Source organism: Pseudophryne corroboree, chromosome 1 (assembly GCF_028390025.1).
Source record: "Pseudophryne corroboree isolate aPseCor3 chromosome 1, aPseCor3.hap2, whole genome shotgun sequence".
Lineage (NCBI taxonomy): Eukaryota > Metazoa > Chordata > Amphibia > Anura > Myobatrachidae > Pseudophryne > Pseudophryne corroboree.
Window position 1 is genome coordinate 313,854,393 of NC_086444.1, and position 27,765 is coordinate 313,882,157.

The 27,765-nt window shown below is 48.9% G+C and overlaps 1 protein-coding gene across 5 annotated transcripts in view; it reads right to left on the minus strand.

Moving 5' to 3' along the window:
- Positions 1-22,439, minus strand: part of ARL6IP4 (ADP ribosylation factor like GTPase 6 interacting protein 4) — a 102,010-nt gene extending 79,571 nt beyond the window's left edge. Inside the window, exons 1-2 of one of the 5 annotated variants that reach the window (XM_063964550.1) lie at positions 22,346-22,439; positions 21,158-21,348 (exon numbers count right to left, since the gene is read on the minus strand). In XM_063964550.1, the coding sequence (XP_063820620.1) occupies positions 21,158-21,326 (169 nt within the window). In that variant the 5' untranslated portion in view covers positions 21,327-21,348; positions 22,346-22,439. Of the gene's footprint in view, positions 1-21,157; positions 21,349-21,963; positions 22,171-22,192; positions 22,311-22,345 lie in introns of those variants that run through there. The other 4 variants (XM_063964549.1, XM_063964548.1, XM_063964551.1 and 1 more) reach the window with 4 other exon arrangements.
- Between the last annotated feature and the right edge of the window lie 5,326 nt (positions 22,440-27,765).

Here is a 27,765-nt window from a genome sequence, read left to right on the forward strand (position 1 = left end):
CTGCGCCTAATTAGTGCCCCCCTCTCTTTTTTAACCCCTTTCTGTAGTGTAGTAACTGCAGGGGAGAGCCAGGGAGCTTCCCTCCAACGGAGCTGTGAGAGAAAATGGCGCCAGTGTGCTGAGGAGATAGGCTCCGCCCCCTTCTCTGCGGCCTTTTCTCACGTTTTTCTGTGGAATCTGGCAGGGGTTAAAATACACCCATATAGCCCTGGGGGTTATATGTGGTGTATTTATGCCAGCCAAGGTGTTTTACATTGCTGCTCAGGGCGCCCCCCCCCTAGCGCCCTGCACCCTCAGTGACCGGAGTGTGAAGTGTGCCTGAGTAACAATGGCGCACAGCTGCAGTGCTGTGCGCTACCTTGTTAAAGACTGATGTCTTCTGCCGCCGATTTTTCCGGACCTTTTCTTGCTTCTGGCTCTGTAAGGGGGCCGGCGGCGCGGCTCCGGGACCGAGCTCCGAGGCTGGGCCTGTGTTCGGTCCCTCTGGAGCTAATGGTGTCCAGTAGCCTAAGAAGCCCAATCCACTCTGCACGCAGGTGAGTTCGCTTCTTCTCCCCTTAGTCCCTCGATGCAGTGAGCCTGTTGCCAGCAGGTCTCACTGAAAATAAAAACCTAAAACTAAACTTTTCACTAAGAAGCTCAGGAGAGCCCCTAGTGTGCACCCTTCTCGGCCGGGCACAAAAATCTAACTGAGGCTTGGAGGAGGGTCATAGGGGGAGGAGCCAGTGCACACCAGGTAGTCCTAAAGCTTTTACTTTTGTGCCCAGTCTCCTGCGGAGCCGCTATTCCCCATGGTCCTTACGGAGTTCCCAGCATCCACTAGGACGTCAGAGAAAACAAATATACTAAAACTAAGACAGTTTAAAAGAAAGTATAAAGGAATAAACAAGGAGGAGGAGAATAAGGAGGCAGGCATACTATTATTCTTACAGACTGAGCTCATATAATATTCACCTCTATATTGTCGTTGAGTCCCAAAAAAAGGGATAATGAAAAAGAGGAGGAAAAAGAGGAAAAGAAAAATAGAGAGGCAGGCATGCTGTTATTTTTACGGACTAAGCTCATATATTATTAATTTCTATATTATCGTTGAGCCCCAAAGGGGATAATGAACCCAGGGAAAATATCCAGAACGCCTCCCTCTTACAAAGACGATTGAATCTATCCCCACCCCTAGCTGTGATGGGTATATGCTCGATACCCTGTAATTTCAAGCCATCCATTTTACCCAAATGCTTTTGTTGAAGATGCCTAGACAGACTATGTGTTTTTACTCCTTTCACTATATTTCGCCTATGTTCTAAAAATCTTGTATTGAGCTTTCGAGTGGTTCGTCCTTCATATTGAATACCACATATGCAAGTTATCAAATAAATTACATATGTGGCATTACAATCAATGCGACTTTTGATCTCAAAATGAGTGTCATACGTAGTGGAATGAAAACAAGTACTCTTATGCTCTAGATGCTTACAGGTCATACATCCCGCCCGTCCACATCTAAAGCAACCCTTTTTTAGTGAATTAGAACTAAGCCAAGTTTGTCTTGTCTTTTCTACTGGAGCAGAACCCACGTAGTGACTAGGTGTCAAAAAGCTTTGCAGATTCCGTGCCTTTTAAACACTATCTGAGGTTCTACTTCTAGCATTGGTGCTAATATTTTATCTGCTTTCAGTATAAACATATTCTTTTTCAACAAATGTTTGATTTCTCCTGAGCTTGAGTTGAATTTTGTAATAAACCGAAGTTCAGCATTCTCTTTAGAGTCACTACATTTGATTTTGTTAGGGATAAGAAGAGATTCTCTATCTACTACTCTGGCCTGTTCTTTTGCTTTCTCTAGAATATCCACAGGGTACTCCTGTTCAAGGAGTGCAGTTGTGAGATCATGTGCTTGCTGGTTATAATCCGCAATATCTGAACAATTTCGTCTATGCCTCATATATTGGCTTCTTGGTATATTTCTAAGCCATGGTTGATAGTGACAACTAGAATAGCTGTGAGTGTCTCTCAGGCAGCGGGGAAAGTGTAACCCGGGCCGCAGCGAGGTGAGAAACAGTGTTTAAAACGAATAGCAGATTTTATTCCTGCGATATACGCTATAACACTTGTGTCAGTGGATGGAAGGATATCCTATGTGCATCAAAACTATCCTGCATATGTGAAAGATTTATCTCAAGTGGTCCTTCAGATTATTTAATAAAGTACAACTAGTGCTGCAGCATTCATTCATTTCAAAGACCACGGTTCATTTAAACGAGTGCTTCTCTCGTGTGTGGGACAGTTGGCTACAATTCAACCACTTAAGTGGAAACAAAATCAATCATGGAACTCGAGTTGGTACTAAGTGGCAGCTGCTACTAAGTACAATTATATGGACTAAGGTGGTTTGGTATGGACTGATAATTCATCTATAGCAGCACTATAGTGATCATTTTTTTAGTGGTTCAATCAGCACTTTAGCAATATATGCATTTATTAATGTTAAACTAGAGATTTTTTTAGTATTTTAAAAGTGTAATAAAACCACATAAAACTTTATGCGCTCTCTTCTCTTATATGTATTATTTGTGTTTTATAATTGAGGTATATATGCTGCCCAGGGCACCCCCCCCTACCCCCCCCCCCCCCCACGCCCTGCACCCTGGAGTGCCTCTGTGTGCGGGAGCATGGCGCGCAGCGTGCGATCGCTGTGCGGTACCTCGGAAGCCGTCACTGAAGTCTTCTTTGCTTCTTCTACTCACCTGTCTTCTGACTCTGCAAGGGGAGTGACGGCGGGCTCTGGGAATGAACTCCTAGGCGTACCTAGTGTTCCAAACCCTCAGGAGCTAGTGGTGTCCTGTAGCCAAAGAAGCAGAGCCTTTAAACTCACTAGAAGTAGGTCTGACTTCTCTCCCCTAAGTCCCACGAAGCAGGGAGACTGTTGCCAGCAGTCTCCCTGAAAATAAAAAACCTAATAAAAGTATTTTTCCGAGAAACTCAGTAGAGGTCCTCAGAGTGCAACCAGTCTGCCTGGGCACAATTCTAAACTGGAGTCTGGAGGAGGGGCATAGAGGGAGGAGCCAGGTCACACCATTTGAAAGTCTTAAAGTGCCCATGTCTCCTGCGGATCCCGTCTATACCCCATGGTTCTTGAAGTGACCCCAGCATCCTCTAGGACGTATGAGAAAATAAGAATTTACTCACCGGTAATTCTATTTCTCGCAGTCCGTAGTGGAAGCTGGGAACTCCGTAAGGACCATGGGGAATAGACTGGCTCCGCAGGAGACTGGGCACTCTAAAGAAAAGATTAGGTACTATCTGGTGTGCACTGGCTCCTCCCTCTATGCCCCTCCTCCAGACCTCAGTTAGGGAAACTGTGCCCGGACGAGCTGACATTACAAGGAAAGGAAATTTGAATCCAGGGTAAGACTCATACCAGCCACACCAATCACACCGTACAACTTGTGATAACCTTACCCAGTTAACAGTATGAACAACAACTGAGCCTCACTCAACGGATGGCTCGTAACAATAACCCTTATTTAAGCAATAACTATATACACGTATTGCAGAAAGTCCGCACTTGGGACGGGCGCCCAGCATCCACTACGGACTACGAGAAATAGAATTACCGGTGAATAAATTCTTATTTTCTCTGACGTCCTAGTGGATGCTGGGAACTCCGTAAGGACCATGGGGATTATACCAAAGCTCCCAAACGGGCGGGAGAGTGCGGATGACTCTGCAGCACCGAATGAGCAAACACAAGGTCCTCCTCAGCCAGGGTATCAAACTTGTAGAACTTTGCAAATGTGTTTGAACCAGACCAAGTAGCCGCTCGGCAAAGCTGTAAAGCCGAGATCCCTTGGGCAGCCGCCCAAGAAGAGCCCACCTTCCTTGTGGAATGGGCTTTTACTGATTTTGGATGCGGCATCCAGCCGCAGAATGAGCCAGCTGAATCGTGCTACAGATCCAGCGAGCAATAGTTTGCTTTGAAGCAGGAGCACCCAGCTTGTTGGGTGCATGCAGGATAAACAGCGAGTCAGTCTTCCTGACTCCAGCCGTTCTGGAAACATATATTTTCAAAGCCCTGACTACGTCCAGTAACTTGGAGTCCTCCAAGACCCGAGTAGCCGCAGGCACCACAATAGGTTGGTTCAAATGAAACGATGATACCACCTTTGGGAGAAATTGGGGACGAGTCCTCAATTCTGCCCTGTCCATATGGAAGATCAGATATGGGCTTTTACATGACAAAGCCGCCAATTTTTTACACACGCCTAGCCGATGCTAAGGCCAACAGCATGACCACCTTCCACGTGAGATACTTTAGTTCCACGGTCCTAAGTGGCTCAAACCAGTGGGATTTCAGGAAATCCAACACCACGTTAAGATCCCAGGGTGCCACTGGTGGCACAAAAGGGGGCTGAATATGCAGCACTCCCTTAACAAACGTCTGAACCTCAGGCAGTGAAGCCAGTTCTTTTTGAAAGAAAATGGATAGGGCCGAAATCTGGACCTTTATGGACCCCAATTTTAGGCCCATAGTCACCCCTGACTGTAGGAAGTGCAGGAATCGACCCAGCTGGAATTCCTCTGTAGGGGCCTGCCTGGCCTCACACCAAGCAACATATTTTCGCCATATACGGTGATAATGCTTTGCTGTCACGTCTTTCCTAGCCTTTATCAGCGTAGGAATAACTTCATCCGGAATGCCTTTTTCAGCTAGGATCCGGCGTTCAACCGCCATGCCGTCAAACGCAGCCGCGGTAAGTCTTGGAACAGACAGGGCCCTTGTTGCAGCAGGTCCTGTCTGAGAGGCAGAGGCCATGGGTCCTTTGTGCGCATTTCTTGCAGTTCCGGGTACCAAGTCCTTCTTGGCCAATCCGGAACAATGAGTATTGTTCTTATTCCTCTCTTTCTTACTATTCCCAGTACCTTGGGTATGAGAGGAAGAGGAGGTAACACATATACCGACTGGTACACCCACGGTGTCACTAGGGCGTCCACAGCTATCGCCTGAGGGTCCCTTGACCTGGCGCAATATCTTTTTAGCTTTTTGTTGAGGCGGGACGCCATCATGTTCACCTGTGGCAGTTCCCATCCCTTTGCGATCTGTGTGAAGACTTCTTGATGAAGTCCCCACTCTACCGGGTGGAGGTCGTGTCTGCTGAGGAAGTCTGCTTCCCAGTTGTCCACTCCCGGAATGAACACTGCTGACAGTGCTTGCATGTGATATTCCGCCCACCGAAGAATCTTTGTGGCTTCCGCCATTGCCATCCTGCTTCTTGTGCTGCCCTGGCGGTTTACATGGGCGACCGCCGTGATGTTGTCTGACTGAATCAGTACTGGCCGGTTTCGAAGCAGGGGCTCTGCTTGACTCAGGGCTTTGTAAATGGCCCTTAGTTCCAGTATATTTATGTGTAGAGAAGTCTCCAGACTTGACCACAGCCCTTGGAAGTTTCTTCCCTGAGTGACTGCGCCCCACCCTCGGAGGCTTGCATCCGTGGTCACCAGGACCCAGTCCTGTATGCCGAACCTGCGGCCCTCGAGAAGGTGAGCACTCTGCAGCCACCACAGAAGAGACACCCTGGCCCTTGGGGACAGGGTGATCAGCCGATGCATCTGAAGATGCGATCCGGACCACTTGTCCAACAGATCCCACTGAAAGATCCTCGCATGGAACCTGCCGAAGGGAATGGCTTCATATGAAGCCACCATCTTTCCCAGGACTCGCGTGCAGTGATGCACCGATACCTGTTTTGGTTTCAGGAGGTCCCTGACCAAAGATGCTAATTCCTGGGCCTTCTCCACCGGGAGAAACACCTTCTTCTGTTCTGTGTCCAGAATCATGCCCAGGTAAAGCAGACGCGTCGTAGGAATCAGCTGCGACTTTGGAACATTCAGAATCCAGCCGTGCTGTTGCAACACTTCCTGAGAGAGTGCTACGCTGATCAACAACTGCTCCCTGGACCTCGCCTTTATGAGGAGATCGTCCAAGTACGGGATAATTATAACTCCCTTCTGCCGAAGGAGTATCATCATTTCGGCCATTACCTTGGTAAATATTCTCGGTGCCGTGGACAGGCCAAACGGCAACGTCTGGAACTGGTAATGACAGTCCTGTACCACAAACCTGAGGTACTCCTGGTGAGGTGGGTAAATGGGGACATGCAAGTAAGCATCTTTGATGTCCAGCGACACCATAAAATCCCCCTCTTCCAGGCTTGCAATAACCGCTCTGAGCAATTCCATTTTGAACTTGAATTTCTTTATATAAGTGTTCAAGGATTTTAAATTCAGAATGGGTCTCACCGAACCGTCCGGTTTCGGTACCACAAACATTGTGGAATAGTAACCCCTTCCCTGTTGAAGGAGGGGGACCCTGACAATCACTAACTGGAGGTACAGCTTGTGAATTGCCGCCAGTACTACCTCCCTTTCCATGGGGGAAGCTGGCAAGGCTGATTTGAGGTAACGGCGGGGGGGAGTCGCTTCGAAGTTCCCGCTTGTATCCCTGAGATACAATTTGTATAGCCCAGAGATCCACCTGTGAGCGAACCCACTGGTTGCTGAAGTTTCGGAGACGCGCCCCCACCGCACCTGGCTCTGCCTGTGGAGCCCCAACGTCATGCGGTGGACTTAGTGGAAGCAGGGGAGGACTTTTGTTCCTGGGAACTGGCTGCATGGTGCAGCTTCTTACCTCTACCACTGCCTCTGGCAAGAAAGGATGCGCCCCTGACCCTCTTGCCTTTTTGGGAACGAAAGGACTGCATTTGATAATACGGTGCTTTCTTAGGCTGTGAGGAAACCTGAGGCAAGAAAGTCGACTTTCCAGCTGTCGCTGTAGACACGAGGTCCGACAGACCGTCCCCAAACAATTCCTCACCCTTATAAGGCAATACCTCCATGTGTTTTTTAGAATCAGCATCTCCTGTCCATTGCCGAGTCCATAAGACCCTCCTGGCAGAAATGGACATAGCATTAATTCTAGAGCCCAGCAGGCAAATGTCCCTCTGAGCATCCCGCATATATAAGACGACGTCTTTGATATGGCCCAGGGTTAGCAAAACAGTATCTCTGTCGAGGGAATCTATGTCGTCTAACAGAGTATCTGTCCACGCTGCTACAGCACTACACATCCAGGCTGAAGCAATAGCAGGTCTCAGTAGAGTACCAGATTGTGTATAAACTGACTTCAGGATAGCTTCCTGCTTTCTATCCGCACGCTCCTTTAGGGTGGCCGTATCCTGAGACGGCAGGGCCACCTTTTTAGATAAGCGTGTCAGTGCCTTGTCCACCCTAGGGGATGTTTCCCAACGTAACCTGTCCGTTGGCGGGAAAGGGTACGCCATCAGTAACCTCTTAGAAATCACTAATTTCTTATCAGGGGAACTCCACGCTTCTTCACACAATTCATTTAATTCATCAGATGGGGGAAAAGTCACTGGCTGCTTTTTCTCCCCAAACATATAAACCCTCTTGGTATTAACAGGGTTAATCTCAGAAATGTGTAATACATCTTTCATTGCAATAATCATGTATCGGATGGCCTTGGTCATTTTAGACTGTAAATGTGCCTCACCATCGTCGACACTGGAGTCGGACTCCGTGTCGACATCTGTGTCAACCATCTGAGATAGAGGGCGTTTATGAGCCCCTGACGGTTTCTGAGTCGCCTGGGCAGGCCCGGGCTGAGACCCCGGCTGTCCCAAGGCTGCAGCGTCATCAAACCTTTTATGTAAGGAGTTTACATTGTCATTTAAGACCTTCCACATATCCATCCAATCAGGTGTCGGCCCCGACGGGGGCGACACCACACTTATCTGCCCTTGCTCCGCCTCCACGTAACCTTCCTCATCAAACATATCGACACAGCCGTACCGACACACCGCACACACACAGGGAATGCTCAGACTGAGGACAGGACCCCACAAAGTCCTTTGGGGAGACAGAGAGAGAGTATGCCAGCACACACCACAGCGCTATATAACACAGGGATTCTCACTGATAATAAGTGATTTACCCAATAGCTGCTTTATATGTCTTATTTGCGCCTAAATTTATGTGCCCCCCCTCTCTTTTTAACCCGTCTTGTACCTGGATACTGCAGGGGAGAGCATGGGGAGCTGCTTCCAGCGGAGCTGTGAAGAGAAAATGGCGCTGGTGTGCTGAGGAAGAAGGCCCCGCCCCCTCAGTGGCGGGCTTCTGTCCCGCTTTTTGTGTGAAAAAATGGCGGGGGTTTTTACATATATACAGTGCCAGACTGTATATATGTATTTTTATGCCAAAAGGTACTTCAATTGCAGCCCAGGGCGCCCCCCCCAGCGCCCTGCACCCTACAGTGACCGGAGTGTGTAAGTGTGCTGGGAGCAATGGCGCTACCTTGATGAAGACAGAAGTCTTCAGCCGCCGATTTCGTCGTCTTCAAGCTTCTGTTCTTCTGGCTCTGCGAGGGGGACGGCGGCGCGGCTCCGGGAACGGACGATCGAGGACAGGTGCCTGTGTTCGAACCCTCTGGAGCTAATGGTGTCCAGTAGCCTAAGAAGCACAAGCTAGCTGCAAGCAGGTAGGTTTGCTTCTCTCCCCTTAGTCCCACGTAGCAGTGAGTCTGTTGCCAGCAGAAGCTCACTGAAAATAAAAAACCTAATAAATACTTTCTTTACTAGTAAGCTCAGGAGAGCCCGCTAGGAGCACCCAGCTCTGGCCGGGCACAGATTCTAACTGAGGTCTGGAGGAGGGGCATAGAGGGAGGAGCCAGTGCACACCAGATAGTACTTAATCTTTTCTTTAGAGTGCCCAGTCTCCTGCGGAGCCCGTCTATTCCCCATGGTCCTTACGGAGTTCCCAGCATCCACTAGAACGTCAGAGAAAATAATTATTTACTTACCGATAATTCTATTTCTCGTAGTCCGTAGTGGATGCTGGGGACTCCGTCAGGACCATGGGGATTAGCGGCTCCGCAGGAGACAGGGCACAAAAGTAAAAGCTTTAGGACTAGGTGGTGTGCACTGGCTCCTCCCCCTATGACCCTCCTCCAAGCCTCAGTTAGGATACTGTGCCCGGACGAGCGTACACAATAAGGAAAGATTTTGAATCCCGGGTAAGACTCATACCAGCCACACCAATCACACTGTACAACTTGTGATCTGAACCCAGTTAACAGCATGATAACAGAGGAGCCTCTGAAAAGATGGCTCACAACAATAATAACCCGATTTTTGTAACAATAACTATGTACAAGTATTGCAGACAATCCGCACTTGGGATGGGCGCCCAGCATCCACTACGGACTACGAGAAATAGAATTATCGGTAAGTAAATTCTTATTTTCTCTGACGTCCTAAGTGGATGCTGGGGACTCCGTCAGGACCATGGGGATTATACCAAAGCTCCCAAACGGGCGGGAGAGTGCGGATGACTCTGCAGCACCGAATGAGAGAACTCCAGGTCCTCCTCAGCCAGGGTATCAAATTTGTAGAATTTTGCAAACGTGTTTGCCCCTGACCAAGTAGCAGCTCGGCAAAGTTGTAAAGCCGAGACCCCTCGGGCAGCCGCCCAAGATGAGCCCACCTTCCTTGTGGAATGGGCATTTACAGATTTTGGCTGTGGCAGGCCTGCCACAGAATGTGCAAGCTGAATTGTACTACAAATCCAACGAGCAATCGTCTGCTTAGAAGCAAGAGCACCCAGCTTGTTGGGTGCATACAGGATAAACAGCGAGTCAGTTTTCCTGACTCCAGCCGTCCTGGAATATATATTTCTCTATCGTCCTAGTGGATGCTGGGGTTCCTGAAAGGACCATGGGGAATAGCGGCTCCGCAGGAGACAGGGCACAAAAAGTAAAGCTTTTCCGATCAGGTGGTGTGCACTGGCTCCTCCCCCTATGACCCTCCTCCAGACTCCAGTTAGATTTTTGTGCCCGGCCGAGAAGGGTGCAATCTAGGTGGCTCTCCTAAAGAGCTGCTTAGAGAAAGTTTAGCTAGGTTTTTTATGTTACAGTGATTCCTGCTGGCAACAGGATCACTGCAGCGAGGGACTGAGGGGAGAAGGAGTCAACTCACCTGCGTGCAGGATGGATTGGCTTCTTGGCTACTGGACATCAAGCTCCAGAGGGACGATCACAGGTACAGCCTGGATGGTCACCGGAGCCGCGCCGCCGGCCCCCTTGCAGATGCTGAAGACAGAAGAGGTCCAGAATCGGCGGCTGAAGACTCCTGCAGTCTTCTAAAGGTAGCGCACAGCACTGCAGCTGTGCGCCATTTTCCTCTCAGCACACTTCACACGGCAGTCACTGAGGGTGCAGGGCGCTGGGAGGGGGGCGCCCTGGGAGGCAAAATGAGTACCTATAAAGGCTAAAAATACCTCACATATAGCCCTAGAGGCTATATGGAGATATTTAACCCCTGCCTGATTTCTCAAAATAGCGGGAGACGAGCCCGCCGGAAAAGGGGCGGGGCCTATCTCCTCAGCACACGGCGCCATTTCCTCTCACAGCTCCGCTGGTCAGGACGGCTCCCAGGTCTCTCCCCTGCACTGCACTACAGAAACAGGGTAAAACAGAGAGGGGGGGCAAATTTATGGCGATATTTTTATATAACAAAGCAGCTATAGGGGAGCACTTATTATAAGGCTATCCCTGATATATATATAGCGCTTTTGGTGTGTGCTGGCAAACTCTCCCTCTGTCTCCCCAAAGGGCTAGTGGGTCCTGTCTTCATTAGGAGCATTCCCTGTGTGTCTGCTGTGTGTCGGTACGTGTGTGTCGACATGTATGAGGACGATATTGGTGTGGAGGCGGAGCAATTGCCAAATATGGGGATGTCACCTCCTAGGGGGTCGACACCAGAATGGATGCCTTTATTTATGGAACTACGGGATAGTGTCAACACGCTAAAGCAGTCGTTTGACGACATGAGACGGCCGGACAATCAATTAGTGCCTGTCCAGGCGACTCAAACACCGTCAGGGGCTGTGAAACGCCCTTTGCCTCAGTCGGTCGACACAGACCCAGACACAGGCGATGACTCCAGTGGTGACGGTGACGAATCAACCGTATTTTCCAGTAGGGCCACACGTTATATGATTTTGGCAATGAAGGAGGCGTTACATTTAGCTGATACTACAGGTACCACTAAACAGGGTATTATGTGGGGTATGAAAAAACTACCTATAGTTTTTCCTGAATCAGAAGAACTAAATGACGTGTGTAATGAAGCGTGGGTTGCCCCTGATAAAAAGCTGATAATTTCAAAGAAATTATTGGCATTATACCCTTTCCCGCCAGAGGTTAGGGAGCGCTGGGAAACACCTCCTAGGGTGGACAAGGCGCTAACACGCTTATCTAAACAAGTGGCGTTACCCTCTCCTGAGACGGCCGCACTTAAAGATCCATCAGATAGGAGGATGGAAAATATCCAAAAAAGTATATACACACATGCAGGTGTTATACTACGACCAGCTGTAGCAACTGCCTGGATGGGCAGTGCGGGGGTAGTTTGGTCAGAATCCCTGATTGAAAATATTGATACCCTGGACAGGGACAATATTTTACTGTCGTTAGAACAAATAAAGGATGCATTTCTTTATATGCGTGATGCACAGAGGGATATATGCACACTGGCATCACGGGTAAGTGCTATGTCCATTTCGGCCAGAAGAGCTTTATGGACGCGACAGTGGACAGGCGATGCGGATTCAAAACGGCATATGGAAGTTTTGCCGTATAAGGGGGAGGAGTTATTTGGAGTCGGTCTATCAGATTTGGTGGCCACGGCTACAGCCGGGAAATCCACCTTTCTACCTCAAGTCACTCCCCAACAGAAAAAGGCACCGACTTTTCAACCGCAGCCCTTTCGTTCCTTTAAAAATAAGAGAGCAAAGGGCTATTCATATTTGCCACGAGGCAAAGGTTGAGGGAAGAGACAGCAACACGCAGCTCCTTCCCAGGATCAGAAGCCCTCCCCGGCTTCTACAAAAGCCTCAGCATGACGCTGGGGCTTCTCAAGCGGACTCGGGGACGGTGGGCGGTCGTCTCAAAAATTACAGCGCGCAGTGGGCTCACTCGCAAGTAGATCCCTGGATCCTGCAGATAATATCTCAGGGATACAGGTTGGAATTAGAGACAGATCCACCTCGCCGTTTCCTGAGGTCTGCTTTACCAACGTCCCCCTCCGAAAGGGAGACGGTGTTGGAAGCCATTCACAAGCTGTACTCTCAGCAGGTGATAGTCAAGGTACCTCTTCTGCAACAAGGGAAGGGGTATTATTCCACTCTTTTTGTGGTACCGAAGCCGGATGGCTCGGTAAGGCCTATTCTAAATCTGAAGTCCTTGAACCTGTACATAAAGAAGTTCAAGTTCAAAATGGAGTCACTCAGAGCAGTGATAGCGAACCTGGAAGAGGGGGACTTTATGGTATCCTTGGACATCAAGGATGCGTATCTCCACGTTCCAATTTACCCCTCACACCAGGGGTACCTCAGGTTCGTTGTACAAAACTGTCACTATCAGTTTCAGACGCTGCCGTTCGGATTGTCCACGGCACCTCGGATCTTTACAAAGGTAATGGCCGAGATGATGATTCTTCTTCGAAGAAAAGGCGTATTAATTATCCCATACTTGGACGATCTCCTAATAAGGGCGAGGTCCAGAGAACAGCTAGAGATGGGATTAGCACTGTCTCAAGAAGTGCTAAAACAGCACGGGTGGATTCTGAATATTCCAAAATCCCAGTTAATGCCGACAACTCGTCTGCTGTTCCTAGGGATGATTCTGGACACGGTTCAGAAAAAGGTTTTTCTCCCGGAGGAAAAAGCCAAGGAGTTATCCGAGCTTGTCAGGAACCTCCTAAAACCAGGAAAGGTGTCTGTACATCAATGCACAAGAGTCCTGGGAAAAATGGTGGCTTCTTACGAAGCGATTCCATTCGGCAGATTCCACGCAAGAATTTTCCAAAGGGATCTGTTGGACAAATGGTCAGGGTCGCATCTTCAGATGCACCTACGGATAACCCTGTCTCCAAGGACAAGGGTGTCTCTTCTGTGGTGGTTGCAGAGTGCTCATCTATTGGAGGGCCGCAGATTCGGCATACAGGATTGGATCCTGGTGACCACGGACGCCAGCCTGAGAGGCTGGGGAGCAGTCACACAAGGAAGAAACTTCCAGGGAGTATGGACGAGCCTGGAAACGTCTCTTCACATAAACATTCTGGAACTAAGAGCAATATACAATGCTCTAAACCAGGCAGAACCTCTGCTTCAGGGAAAACCGGTATTGATCCAGTCGGACAACATCACGGCAGTCGCCCATGTGAACAGACAGGGCGGCACAAGAAGCAGGAGGGCAATGGCAGAAGCTGCAAGGATTCTTCGCTGGGCAGAGAATCATGTGATAGCACTGTCAGCAGTGTTCATCCCGGGAGTGGACAACTGGGAAGCAGACTTCCTCAGCAGACACGATCTTCACCCGGGAGAGTGGGGACTTCATCCAGAAGTCTTCCACATGCTGGTAACCCGTTGGGAAAGACCAATGGTGGACATGATGGCGTCTCGCCTCAACAAAAAACTGGACAGGTATTGCGCCAGGTCAAGAGATCCGCAGGCAATAGCTGTGGACGCGCTGGTAACGCCTTGGGTGTACCAGTCGGTGTATGTGTTTCCTCCTCTGCCTCTCATACCAAAAGTATTGAGAATTATACGGCAAAGAGGCGTAAGAACGATACTAGTGGTTCCGGATTGGCCAAGGAGGACTTGGTACCCGGAACTTCAAGAGATGATCACGGAAGATCCGTGGCCTCTACCTCTAAGGAGGGACTTGCTTCAGCAGGGTCCCTGTCTGTTTCAAGACTTACCGCGGCTGCGTTTGACGGCATGGCGGTTGAACGCCGGATCCTAAAGGAAAGAGGCATGCCGGAAGAAGTCATTCCTACTTTGATTAAAGCAAGGAAGGAAGTAACCGTGCAACATTATCACCGAATTTGGCGAAAATATGTTGCGTGGTGCGAAGATCGGAGTGCTCCGACGGAGGAATTTCAACTGGGTCGATTCCTACATTTCCTGCAATCAGGATTGTCAATGGGTCTCAAATTGGGATCTATTAAGGTTCAAATTTCGGCCCTGTCGATTTTCTTTCAAAAAGAATTGGCTTCAGTCCCTGAAGTCCAGACCTTTGTTAAGGGAGTGCTGCATATACAGCCTCCTGTGGTGCCTCCAGTGGCACCGTGGGATCTAAATGTGGTTTTGGACTTCCTAAAATCTCATTGGTTTGAACCACTAAAAAAGGTGGATTTGAAATATCTCACATGGAAAGTGACCATGCTTCTAGCCCTGGCTTCTGCCAGGAGAGTGTCAGAATTGGCAGCTTTATCTTACAAAAGCCCATATCTGATTTTCCATTCGGACAGGGCAGAACTGCGGACTCGTCCGCATTTTCTCCCTAAGGTGGTGTCAGCATTTCATCTGAACCAGCCTATTGTAGTGCCTGCGGCTACAAGTGACTTGGAGGACTCCAAGTTACTGGACGTTGTCAGAGCATTAAAAATATATATTGCAAGGACAGCTGGAGTCAGAAAATCTGACTCGTTGTTTATATTGTATGCACCCAACAAGATGGGTGCTCCTGCGTCTAAGCAGACGATTGCTCGTTGGATCTGTAGCACAATCCAACTTGCACATTCTGTGGCAGGCTTGCCACAGCCTAAATCTGTAAAGGCCCACTCCACAAGGAAGGTGGGCTCATCTTGGGCGGCTGCCCGAGGGGTCTCGGCATTACAACTTTGCCGAGCAGCTACGTGGTCAGGGGAGAACACGTTTGTAAAATTTTACAAATTTGATACTCTGGCTAAGGAGGACCTGGAGTTCTCTCATTCGGTGCTGCAGAGTCATCCGCACTCTCCCGCCCGTTTGGGAGCTTTGGTATAATCCCCATGGTCCTTTCAGGAACCCCAGCATCCACTAGGACGATAGAGAAAATAAGATTTTACTTACCGATAAATCTATTTCTCGGAGTCCGTAGTGGATGCTGGGCGCCCATCCCAAGTGCGGATTATCTGCATAAGTTGTACATAGTTATTGTTAACTAATTCGGGTTATTGTTGAAGGAAGCCATCTTTCAGAGGCTCCGCTGTTATCATACTGTTAACTGGGTTTAGATCACAAGTTGTACGGTGTGATTGGTGTGGCTGGTATGAGTCTTACCCGGGATTCAAAATCCTCCCTTATTGTGTACGCTCGTCCGGGCACAGTACCTAACTGGAGTCTGGAGGAGGGTCATAGGGGGAGGAGCCAGTGCACACCACCTGATCGGAAAAGCTTTACTTTTTGTGCCCTGTCTCCTGCGGAGCCGCTATTCCCCATGGTCCTTTCAGGAACCCCAGCATCCACTACGGACTCCGAGAAATAGATTTATCGGTAAGTAAAATCTTATTTTTCAGGGCCCTGACAACGTCTAGCAACTTGGAGTCCTCCAAGTCCCTAGTAGCCGCAGGCACCACAATGGGTTGGTTCAGGTGAAACGCTGACACCACCTTAGGGAGAAACTGGGGACGAGTCCGCAGTTCTGCCCTGTCCGAATGGAAAATCAGATATGGGCTTTTGTGAGACAAAGCCGCCAATTCTGACACTCGCCTGGCCGAGGCCAGGGCCAACAGCATGGTCACTTTCCATGTGAGATATTTCAAATCCACAGATTTGAGCGGTTCAAACCAATGTGATTTGAGGAATCCCAGAACTACGTTGAGATCCCACGGTGCCACTGGAGGCACAAAAGGGGGTTGTATATGCAGTACTCCCTTGACGAATGTCTGGACTTCAGGAACTGAAGCCAATTCTTTCTGGAAGAAAATCGACAGGGCCGAAATGTGAACCTTAATGGACCCCAATTTGAGGCCCATAGACACTCCTGTTTGCAGGAAATGCAGGAATCGACCGAGTTGAAATTCCTCCGTGGGGGCCTTCCTGGCCTCACACCACGCAACATATTTTCGCCAAATGCGGTGATAATGTTGTGCGGTCACCTCCTTCCTGGCTTTGACCAGGGTAGGTATGACCTCTTCCGGAATGCCTTTTTCCCTTAGGATCCGGCGTTCAACCGCCATGCCGTCAAACGCAGCCGCGGTAAGTCTTGGAACAGACAGGGTCCTTGCTGAAGCAAGTCCCTTCTTAACGGCAGAGGCCATGGGTCCTCTGTGAGCATCTCTTGAAGTTCCGGGTACCAAGTCCTCCTTGGCCAATCCGGAGCCACGAGTATAGTTCTTACTCCTCTCCGTCTTATAATTCTCAGTACCTTGGGTATGAGAGGAAGAGGAGGGAACACATACACTGACTGGTACACCCACGGTGTTACCAGAGCGTCCACAGCTATTGCCTGAGGGTCCCTTGACCTGGCGCAATACCTGTCCAGTTTTTTGTTGAGGCGGGACGCCATCATGTCCACCTTTGGTTTTTCCCAATGGTTCACAATCATGTGGAAGACTTCCGTGTGAAGTCCCCCCTCTCCCGGGTGGAGGTCGTGCCTGCTGAGGAAGTCTGCTTCCCAGTTGTCCACTCCCGGAATGAACACTGCTGACAGTGCTATCACATGATTTTCCGCCCAGCGAAGAATCCTTGCAGCTTCTGCCATTGCCCTCCTGCTTCTTGTGTCGCCCTGTCTGTTTACGTGGGCGACTGCCGTGATGTTGTCCGACTGGATCAGCACCGGCTGACCTTGAAGCAGAGGTCTTGCTAGGCATAGAGCATTGTAAATTGCCCTTAGCTCCAGTATATTTATGTGGAGAGAAGTCTCTAGACTTGACCACGTTCCCTGGAAATTTCTTCCCTGTGTGACTGCTCCCCAGCCTCTCAGGCTGGCATCCGTGGTCACCAGGATCCAATCCTGAATGCCGAATCTGCGGCCCTCTAGTAGATGAGCACTCTGCAGCCACCACAGAAGAGACACCCTTGTCCTCGGAGACAGGGTTATCCGCTGATGCATCTGAAGATGCGATCCGGACCATTTGTCCAGCAGATCCCACTGAAAAGTTCTTGCGTGAAATCTGCCGAATGGAATCGCTTCGTAAGAAGCCACCATTTTTCCCAGGACCCTTGTGCAATGATGCACTGACACTTTTCCTGGTTTTAGGAGGTTCCTGACTAGCTCGGATAACTCCCTGGCTTTCTCCTCCGGGAGAAACACCTTTTTCTGGACTGTGTCCAGAATCATCCCTAGGAACAGCAGACGTGTCGTCGGGATCAGCTGCGATTTTGGAATATTTAGAATCCACCCGTGCTGTTGTAGCAGTACCCGAGATAGTGCTACTCCGACCTCCAACTGTTCCCTGGACTTTGCCCTTATCAGGAGATCGTCCAAGTAAGGGATAATTAAGACGCCTTTTCTTCGAAGAAGAATCATCATTTCGGCAATTACCTTGGTAAAGACCCGGGGTGCCGTGGACAATCCAAACGGCAGTGTCTGAAACTGATAATGACAGTTCTGTACTACGAACCTGAGGTACCCTTGGTGAGAAGGGCAAATTGGGACATGAAGGTAAGCATCCTTGATGTCCAGGGACACCATATAGTCCCCTTCTTCCAGGTTCGCTATCACTGCTCTGAGTGACTCCATCTTGAATTTGAACCTTTGTATGTAAGTGTTCAAAGATTTCAGATTTAGAATAGGTCTCACCGAGCCGTCTGGCTTCGGTACCACAAATAGTGTGGAATAATACCCCTTTCCCTGTTGTAGGAGGGGTACTTTGATTATCACCTGCTGGGAATACAGCTTGTGAATTGCTTCCAATACTGCCTCCCTGTCGGAGGGAGACGTTGGTAAAGCAGACTTCAGGAACCTGCGAGGGGGAGACGTCTCGAATTCCAATCTGTACCCCTGGGATACTACCTGTAGGATCCAGGGGTCCACTTGCGAGTGAGCCCACTGCGCGCTGAAACTCTTGAGACGACCCCCCACCGCACCTGAGTCCGCTTGTAAGGCCCCCGCGTCATGCTGAGGACTTGGCAGAAGCGGTGGAGGGCTTCTGTTCCTGGGAAGAGGCTGTCTGCTGCAGTCTTTTTCCCTTTCCTCTACCCCGGGGCAGATATGACTGGCCTTTTGCCCGCTTGCCCTTATGGGGACGAAAGGACTGAGGCTGAAAAGACGGTGTCTTTTTCTGCTGAGAGGTGAGTTGGGGTAAAAAGGTGGATTTTCCAGCTGTTGCCGTGGCCACCAGGTCCGAAAGACCGACCCCAAATAACTCCTCCCCTTTATACGGCAATACTTCCATATGCCGTTTGGAATCCGCATCACCTGACCACTGTCGTGTCCATAAACATCTTCTGGCAGAAATGGACATCGCACTTACTCTTGATGCCAGGGTGCAAATATCCCTCTGTGCATCACGCATATATAGAAACGCATCTTTTAAACGCTCTATAGTCAATAAAATACTTTCCCTGTCAAGGGTATCAATATTTTCAGTCAGGGACTCCGACCACGCCACCCCAGCGCTGCACATCCAGGCTGAGGCAATCGCTGGTCGCAGTATAACACCAGTATGTGTGTATATACTTTTTAGGACATTTTCCAGCTTCCTATCAACTGGCTCCTTGAGGGCGGCCGTATCAGGAGACGGTAACGCCACTTGTTTTGATAAGCGTGTGAGTGCCTTATCCACCCTAGGGGGTGTTTCCCAACGCGCCCTAACTTCTGGCGGGAAAGGGTATAATGCCAATAATTTCTTAGATATCAGCAATTTTTTATCGGGGGAGACCCACGCATCATCACACACTTCATTTAATTCTTCTGATTCAGGAAAAACTACGGGTAGTTTTTTCACACCCCACATAATACCCTTTTTTGTGGTACTTGTAGTATCAGAAATATGCAAAGCCTCCTTCATTGCCGTGATCATGTAACGTGTGGCCCTACTGGAAAATACTTTGTTTCTTCACCGTCGACACTGGAGTCAGTGTCCGTGTCTGTGTCTGTGTCGACCGACTGAGGTAATGGGCGCTTTAGAGCCCCTGACGGTGTTTGAGACGCCTGGACAGGCACTAACTGACTTGCCGGCTGTCTCATGTCGTCAACAGTTTTTTGTAAAGTGCTGACACTATCACGTAATTCCTTAAATAAGACCATCCAGTCAGGTGTCGACTCCCTAGGGGGTGACATCACTAATACAGGCAATTGCTCCGCCTCCACACCATTTTCCTCCTCATACATGTCGACACACGCGTACCGACACACAGCACACACACAGGGAATGCTCTGATAGAGGACAGGACCCCACTAGCCCTTTGGGGAGACAGAGGGAGAGTTTGCCAGCACACACCAGAGCGCTATATATGTATAGGGACAACCTTATAAATAAGTGTTTCTCCCTTATAGCTGCTATATATGTTTTTATATGCCAAATTAGTGCCCCCCCCTCTCTTTTTTACCCTGTTTCTGTAGTGCAGGACTGCAGGGGAGAGTCAGGGACACGTCCTTCCAGCGGAGCTGTGAGGGAAAATGGCGCTTGTGTGCTGAGGAGATAGGCTCCGCCCCCTTCACGGCGGCCTTTCTCCCGCTTTTTATGAGGTAAAATGGCAGGGGTTAAATACATCCATATAGCCCAGGAGCTATATGTGATGTATTTTTTACCATAAATAGTGTTTTCATTGTGTCTCTGGGCGCCCCCCCCCAGCGCCCTGCACCCTCAGTGACCGGAGTGTGAAGTGTGCTGAGAGCAATGGCGCACAGCTGCAGTGCTGTGCGCTACCTTTCTTGAAGACAAGATGCCTTCTGCCGCCGATTTCTGGACCTCTTCACTCTTCTGGTTCTGTAAGGGGGCCGGCGGCGCGGCACCGGGACCCATCCATGGCTGGGCCTGTGATCGTCCCTCTGGAGCTAATGTCCAGTAGCCAAGAAGCCCAATCCACTCTGCACGCAGGCGAGTTCGCTTCTTCTCCCCTTAGTCCCTCGATGCAGTGAGCCTGTTGCCAGCAGGACTCACTGAAAATAAAAAAACCTAAGTCTATACTTTTATTCTAAGCAGCTCAGGAGAGCTACCTAGATTGCACCCTTCTCGGCCGGGCACAAAAACCTAACTGAGGCTTGGAGGAGGGTCATAGGGGGAGGAGCCAGTGCACACCACCTAGTCCTAAAGCTTTTACTTTTGTGCCCTGTCTCCTGCGGAGCCGCTAATCCCCATGGTCCTGACGGAGTCCCCAGCATCCACTTAGGACGTCAGAGAAATAATATATATATATATATATATATATATATATATATATATATATATATAAGAGAGCAAGCTTGATAAAAAGTCTTGAGCAGACCCGAAACGGTGCTGTTTCCTGCTCTCTATAAACACAAGTTGTTTATGCATTCAGACTGTTTCCAGAGTGCCGTTCCTATATTTGTTCTGGCACCTGAAAGAAGATCTAAACCGCTAGAGTGCCCACCTCTACCTTCTTACTGTATATTTAGGGGTATATTCAATTAGGGTCGAAAGGTGCCGTCTGTCAAAAACACGGTAGTTTTCGACTTTTAAAGGTCGAATCGTGATTCGACCTATTCAATCCCCAGCATTTTTATTCGACTTGTCGAATAGTACTTGAATCGGCGGTATCGCTGCCGATTCACGTACTTTTGAGGGAAACGGGGCCAAATACGACAGGATTTGGCCCCGTTTCCGACCATCTCAGTCAGACATAAAAAAAAAGGAGAGGGGGAGAGCCACGGGGAGACGGGGGACAGCAGCGCCGGAGGAGACGGGAGAGCCACGGGCACAGGGGGACAGCAGTGCCGGAGGAGACAAGGAGGATACGGGAGAGCCACAGGCACAGGTGGGGGCAGACGGGGAGAGCAGCGCTACAGCAGCGGGCAGCGTAGCCGGAGGATGTCACAACCGCCGCTCACAGTAGCGTCCACCCGGCTCCAGCAAGCGGGACCTCGCTTGCTGGAGCCAGGTGGACGCTTCAGTGAGCGTCGGCTGTGACATCCTCCGGCTATGCTGCTGTAGCGCTGCGCTCCCGGCTCTCTCCCCCCATCTCCTCCGGTGCTGCTCTCCCCCTTTTTTTAAAGTCGAATTGAGATTGCTTTGAATAGTCCAGGTCGGATCCATTCCGACAAATGAATGTCGGAATGGATCTGACTTCAATTGAATATACCCCTTAGACTGTACACCCACAGGTTGGAAGAGTAGCAGTGTGTGTCACAAACCTTTCCTAGAGGTATCAGCATGATATTTGGCAAGAGACTTGTGCCTCCTTTCAGGGGAAGAGCTACTGCTGTCTCTATGTCTAGAGGATGATGTCTTTTTTGCTGCTTTGTGGTTAGATACGGCACGGCTCCTACTTTGGTGTCTTTTCTTTGTCCGAGTGTCCTCCATGATGAATTCTTATCAAGCAGCACTGTAAATCAAATATAACGTAATATAGTATGTTACTGAAAATCTGATAGTTTTAAATATATATAAATTTGCCATAGTTACAGGCACAAAGCACATCTTATACACATTTGAGAAGACAGAATCAAATTCAGGGAACAGGGTGGAAGGGCAGAACCAACATATTGGGTAATAATGTGATATATGGGATAATGTGCTTCCATTATACCTTATAACAATACATATGATAGAGAACATGTGTCTTACAATATCATTTAATTTCCAACAGGATAGACAGCATATGGAAGACTGATTTATCAGTGGTGACTATGTTCTTTATTGTATTCAAATAATTTGGGACGTTAAACTGTGTAGATGGAGGCGCACAGCTCATAACATTCTCAGTATGGACTCCATTACATTTCATAGCTGGAAACCAACAACTATCTCTGTGTTTGGATGCTATTATATGTAAATAATTTAATATAACATACAGTATCCTATAAATAGTTTTTAGCAGCTTGGGATGAGATGAATCAATTAAACAAAGGGTCGTTAGGAAGAGCAATATGAGCAAAGAGAAGAGCCAACAACATAAACAAAAGGTCATGGGTTGTGCACACCAAAATAACGTCCTTGCCTAACAGTATTCCTCACCAGATGCGGCCAATGCATTATATTACATTATATACTGCACACACACCACGTGGATCTCACATTACAAAATCGGTGTGAATTAATAATTATTGGGGTTCCCGTGACTTTATGCTGCTGCCATGTACTAAGAATGAGCCGGCCAGCGGCAGCGCAACAAGCCCTCCCACTGCGCATGCGCAGTGCTGCACCGTCCCCGCTCCCTTGCAACCAACCGGTGCTGGCTGGCTGTCACCCCCTCCCTCAGAGGCAACAGCACCGAGTATACGAGGTGTGAGAGGTGCGAGCAGTCACCCGCCGCGGTACAAAATATATAGTATATCATATATGTATAACGTTTATATGTTGTTGTCATCAGCTTCATCTACCTGATCAGTTCCTTGTGTTACACTCATAAGCGTCCCAAGCAACAAACTAAACTCTTACAGTTCCGGGGTTCTTCTGTAAAGGCAGGTAGTTCACTTACTTCAGAAGAGACTGGGGTAATCCTCTCTCTCTCTCATATACACACACACATTACTTACATGTAGAGAGAGAGAGATTATATTAATATTTTTATAGAGAGATAGATATAGAAAGAGATATTTTGAGAAAGAGAATCCTGCAATAATAGTTTCCATTATTCTCATGATTCCTCTGACTGAAATCTTACAATACCGAACCCACAGGAGTGCGCATCGGGACCGAATCTTTATCGCATGCTGCCTAACACCTTGAGATATGCAGATGCACTAACTTTCCTGAAGATTTTGACTATATAGTCGAAATCTTAAGGGTCCTACACATATGGCGATGTGCCGCCGAGGTGCCCGACGGCCGATACGGCCAGCGGGCGACCTGGCGGCGGGGAGGGAGTGAAGTTTCTTCACTCCCCCCTTTCACCCGGCTCCATAGCAGTGCATGCTAATATGGACGCGATTGTCCATATTGGCCTGCATGCATAAGCGACCTGGCACCAACGATGAACGACCGTGGTGCCGCGCATCGTTCATCATTGCTGCCTCCACACTGAATGATCCTTAATGAACGAGAATGTTCATATCGTTCAGTGAAATCTGCCAGTGTGTAGGGCCCATTACAGATTTATCGTGTACGCACCTGTTTATTTCTGTTAGTAATTATTTATCTCAGCAAATGATACAATGACTTCAAAAGTATACAATGCAGTGGTGAGCATTTCTTGCTAATACAGAAAATATATATCAGGAGATCGGGTGCAGATACTATGTGTCCGTTCATTTTAATAGCCTAGCCACTGTGTAATTCATCTAACTGTGTTGCATATATAATCTAGTGCCGTACCTATCCAAGGGCCGAGGTTCAAGCTATTATCGCCACCGCTGCGGGCGCCACTGATCTCACAGCCGGAGACGGCTTTATTACAATCAGTGAACAGCCACGCGGGTGGTCTCCCAGATGGGAGCCGCGGGTAGCGGCTTCACGCTGGGACACGCTGCAAAGGGGAGGCATAGATAGAGATAGCCACCAGCCTTCACAGGAGACGACACACACGTGTGGAGGGTCCCGTAGTGGACACCGCCGTGGGTGAGCAGTAATCCTTGGGAGACACAGAATAGTCACACTGTGGAGATTCAACCACAGTGTGCTGACAGCCACGTGTGTGGGGATATAGGTTAGCTTCCATTACACTGTGCCAGCGTTTGATGCTGAAATTTCTCTCTATGTGACTACATGTGAATTATCGCTGATGACCAGTGTATTTATGAAATAAAAGTCACAGATGATCACACTGTAAATTCTACATCTCATATGTGCAACACAATGGTGATATAGCACCAACAAAATATTAGGCACAGGCCAGTGCAGAGCCGGCCTTAGCTATAGGCAGGCTAGGCATTTGCCTAGGGCATTCAAGCATGTCTAGGGGCATCCAAGCATGTCCCTGCAGCATCTCATGCTGAGAGGGACAGTCCGCAAACTAACTGTTACTTTCCAAATGTATTCAATCAGTACTTGTATACACTGCTGTTTACATTTGTCAAAAAAAATGCACACTGTGCCTTAAACTTCCTCTGACATGCTTGAATGCCCCTGACTTGTGAGACCTCAGACAGACAGCAGAAGCCCAGTAAATGCAATTCCTGGACCTGTGACATTTTTACTGACTATATAAGGTTATTACTGGATGGCTTCTTATGATAACACATGTGTATTTTGGAAGACTGCTTCACAGAAACCTGACATCACCTATACTGCTTGTGCACATGGGGGAGGGGGACCCTGCCATCCTGTGTGTGTCCCTTATCCCTGTGCAAACCCCAGGTGTCTGCAGGGACATAACATGGGCAGTGTTCTCCCCACACTTTATTTCCTAGTCAGTCCATACCGTAAAATTCCCCTGCCATCTAGCACTGTAACGTGGTCAGTAAGTTGCGTTGTGCTATTTCTATATGAAACATCAGTGCAGCGTGACTTTCAGACACATCAGACTGGAGGGCAGAGCATTTAGCTCCCACAGTATAAAGTAAAGTGCATGCAGTTAACGGGAGTAACAGACACCAGCAAACACACTGAATAGTGAAGAGAATGGACAGTTTCTACATGTTTGATACTGATCTTTTTGTATAACCAGCAAGTGTGGCAGTATCTGTGGCAGTATATGTGTATTATGGGCATTACTAATGTGGGGCATATGTGTAAGGTGCATTACTGTGTGGCATTATGTGTATTATGGGCATTACTAATGTGGGGCATATGTGTAAGGTTCCTTTACTGTGTGGAATTATATGTATTATGGTCATTACTGTGTGGCATTGTGCAGAGTTGAACTGGCCCACAGGGTAACCCCCCGGTGGGCCCCACTACCTGAGCGTTGCAGGTACAGATGCAGAACTAGCGGCGGAGCTAGGGGGCACCAGACAAAATTTTGCCTAGGGCATCAAATTGGCTAGGGCCGGCTCTGGGTCAGTGCTATATTGAACAAGAGCACTATGATTTATTAACACAGCACAGATCAATCAATAGGTACACAGATCTAATTGATCAAATGTGAATTAATTAAGCCCCGATGTGAACCACATATCTGTTAGACTGAAAATTGTGGACATCTTGTGACAATAAGTGAGAATAATCTTCATCACACTCCACTACACAGTAACACTGTGCTGATTTAAGTTAAAGAATATATACTGGTGACACTCCCTGAAGTTATCATTATCATTGGATACCACAAGGCACAACAGTTGAGTCCTTGAACGGACACGATTAGGAGATACAGGGTAGACATACTGTGGAGATATAAACCACAGCGTACAGACAGATATGTGTGTGGGGATTTAGGTTGGTCTGTATTACACTGTGCCAGCATCTGACACTGAAATCTCTCTCAATCTGAGTATATTTGAATTACTGCTGACGACCAGTGTACTTATGGAATAAAAGTCACAGATGATTATACTATGAATCTTATATTTGATATGTAAAACATAATTGCGACATACCATCAATAAGATATAAAGCACAGCTCAGTGCTATATCCAACAGAACACTGTGACTTATTTCAATATACACATGGGGGGTAATTCCAAGTTGATCGTAGCAGGATTTTTGTTAGCAGTTGGGCAAAACCATGTGCACTGCAGGGGAGGCAGATATAACATGTGCAGAAAGAGTTAGATTTGGGTGGGTTATTTTGTTTCTGTGCAGGGTAAATACTGGCTGCTTTATTTTTACACTGCAAATTAGATTGCAGATTGAACACACCACACCCAAATCTAACTCTCTCTGCACATGTTATATCTGCCTCCCCTGCAGTGCACATGGTTTTGCCCAACTGCTAACAAAAATCCTGCTGCGATCAACTTGGAATTACCCCCATAGATCGCATAGACACAGTGCGATTTATTTAAGCCTCTGTGTAGATTTTATATCTGTTGCACAGAAAATTGTGGTCAACCTGTGATAATAAGTGAGAATAATCTCTGTCACACAGTCTCCATCACACAGTGACACTGTACTCAGGGCCGGTGCTAGAGTGTTTGGCGCCCCCCTGCAAATAATAAATTTGCGCCCTCTCATCCGTAAAAAAGGGATAGCGCGCACTGCAAAAAAGGAGTGTGGCCACACAAGGAAGCGGCGTGACCACAAAGGTACCCACAATTCAAATTACGCCACACAGTATTACAATCTTATGCACATTAACCCAAACGTAGTGTCCCTGATTCATATTATGCCACATAAGAGTGCCACTTATTCACATTTAAAATCGATGACAGGGCCAGTTCTAGATCTTGAAGACCTCAGGGCAACAGTTCCCTCTGGCCATGCTCAGAACAGGGACAGTGCGCACCGAAGGCGCGCGCAAAAAGTATAGGGCCACAGAATAGTGCCAGTTCACATAACCCCGCACAGTAGTGTCCATTAGTCACATTATACCACACAGCAGTGTCCGTTAGTCACGTTACACCGCACAGCAGTGCCCGTTAGTCACATTACACCGAACAGCAGTGTCCGTTAGTCACATTACACCGCACAGTAGTGTTCGTTAGTCACATTACACCGCACAGTAGTACCCTTATACACCTTATGCCATACAGGAGAGACGCTATTACACGTTACGCCAGAGTAGAGCCCATTATACACATTATGCCAGGTACAGCCCATTATACACATTATGAAGGTCATTGAGACCCCACTGCAATTGCGGCCCTCAGCGCAGTTTGCCAGTGCAGCAAACTGTGCATGCACAGTAGGCATGAGGCCACACACATTGCGTACACTTCCCCAATGGATGCGACCACAAAGTGATTGATAGGCGACAGCGTAGTGGAGTTAAGTTGTTGCTGGGGTGACGCTGGAAAAATGGGGGCAGGCCGGGACGTCACACGCAGCCGCTCCCCCCAAAAAATGGCTGCTGACCAGGCTGCACTGCCAGGGGTCAACCTTAGATCAGATGCGTCCTCAATCAAATTTCGGATGCATCGGGAGGCGGCGCCACACATGCTGGGCGGCCTTGCCTTGTGCTGGGCGGCCCTCAGCATGTGCAGAGATGAACGCAGATCCGGCTACCTATGCATCCATCTGCGTTCATCTCTGAATAACCCCCTATGCCAGGTACAGCCCTTATTCCCTCCACAGTGCAGCCCCGTTACCTGCAGGAGGTCCCGGCTCAGGCGCTGCTCCTCCTCTTCCTTCTCTGCCTCCAGTTTCTTGCAGGCTCTGTTACTTCAGCAGCAACGGCTGTAGGATGTCAGTAGTGATGCCGAGGGGGGGGGGGGGGGGGGATTTGGAGGGAGCAGGTGCTAATTTCCCGGGCCTGGGACTTGCCTGGTCTGCAGCACTCCCACCACCATCCCTCTTTACTAGGCAGCAGCATAAGGCTCTCATCCTGGGAGCACAGCACATGCCGCTAATGCTGAGCCTCTGCCTGTTCCTGTACCGGTGGAGGAGGTGGGGGGTGGGGGGGGAGTGATCACACTAATCACCCTCCCACACCGAAATGACCCTGGCTGAGGGGCTGAGGGCTGGGGGCACAGGGATCATCAGGCACTATAAAGATTTTTTTGTTTTACGCTTTCCATAAGGGGACGTGACCACGCCTCCCGCTATTAGGCCACACCCCCAATACAATTCGGAGCGCAAGAGGTCGGCGGCGGCAGCGGAGCTGTGAGAGGGGGTGAGTATGCACAGTGCGTGCTGCCTGCTGCAGTCTCACTCTGGAGGAGGAGGGGGAGGGAGCCGCGCTACCCGCTGCCAGCGGCCCTACCTGTCATCCAGTCTGACATGCACTGCGGCTGCCGGCAGCAGCAGGGTAGCAGAGCAGGGAGAG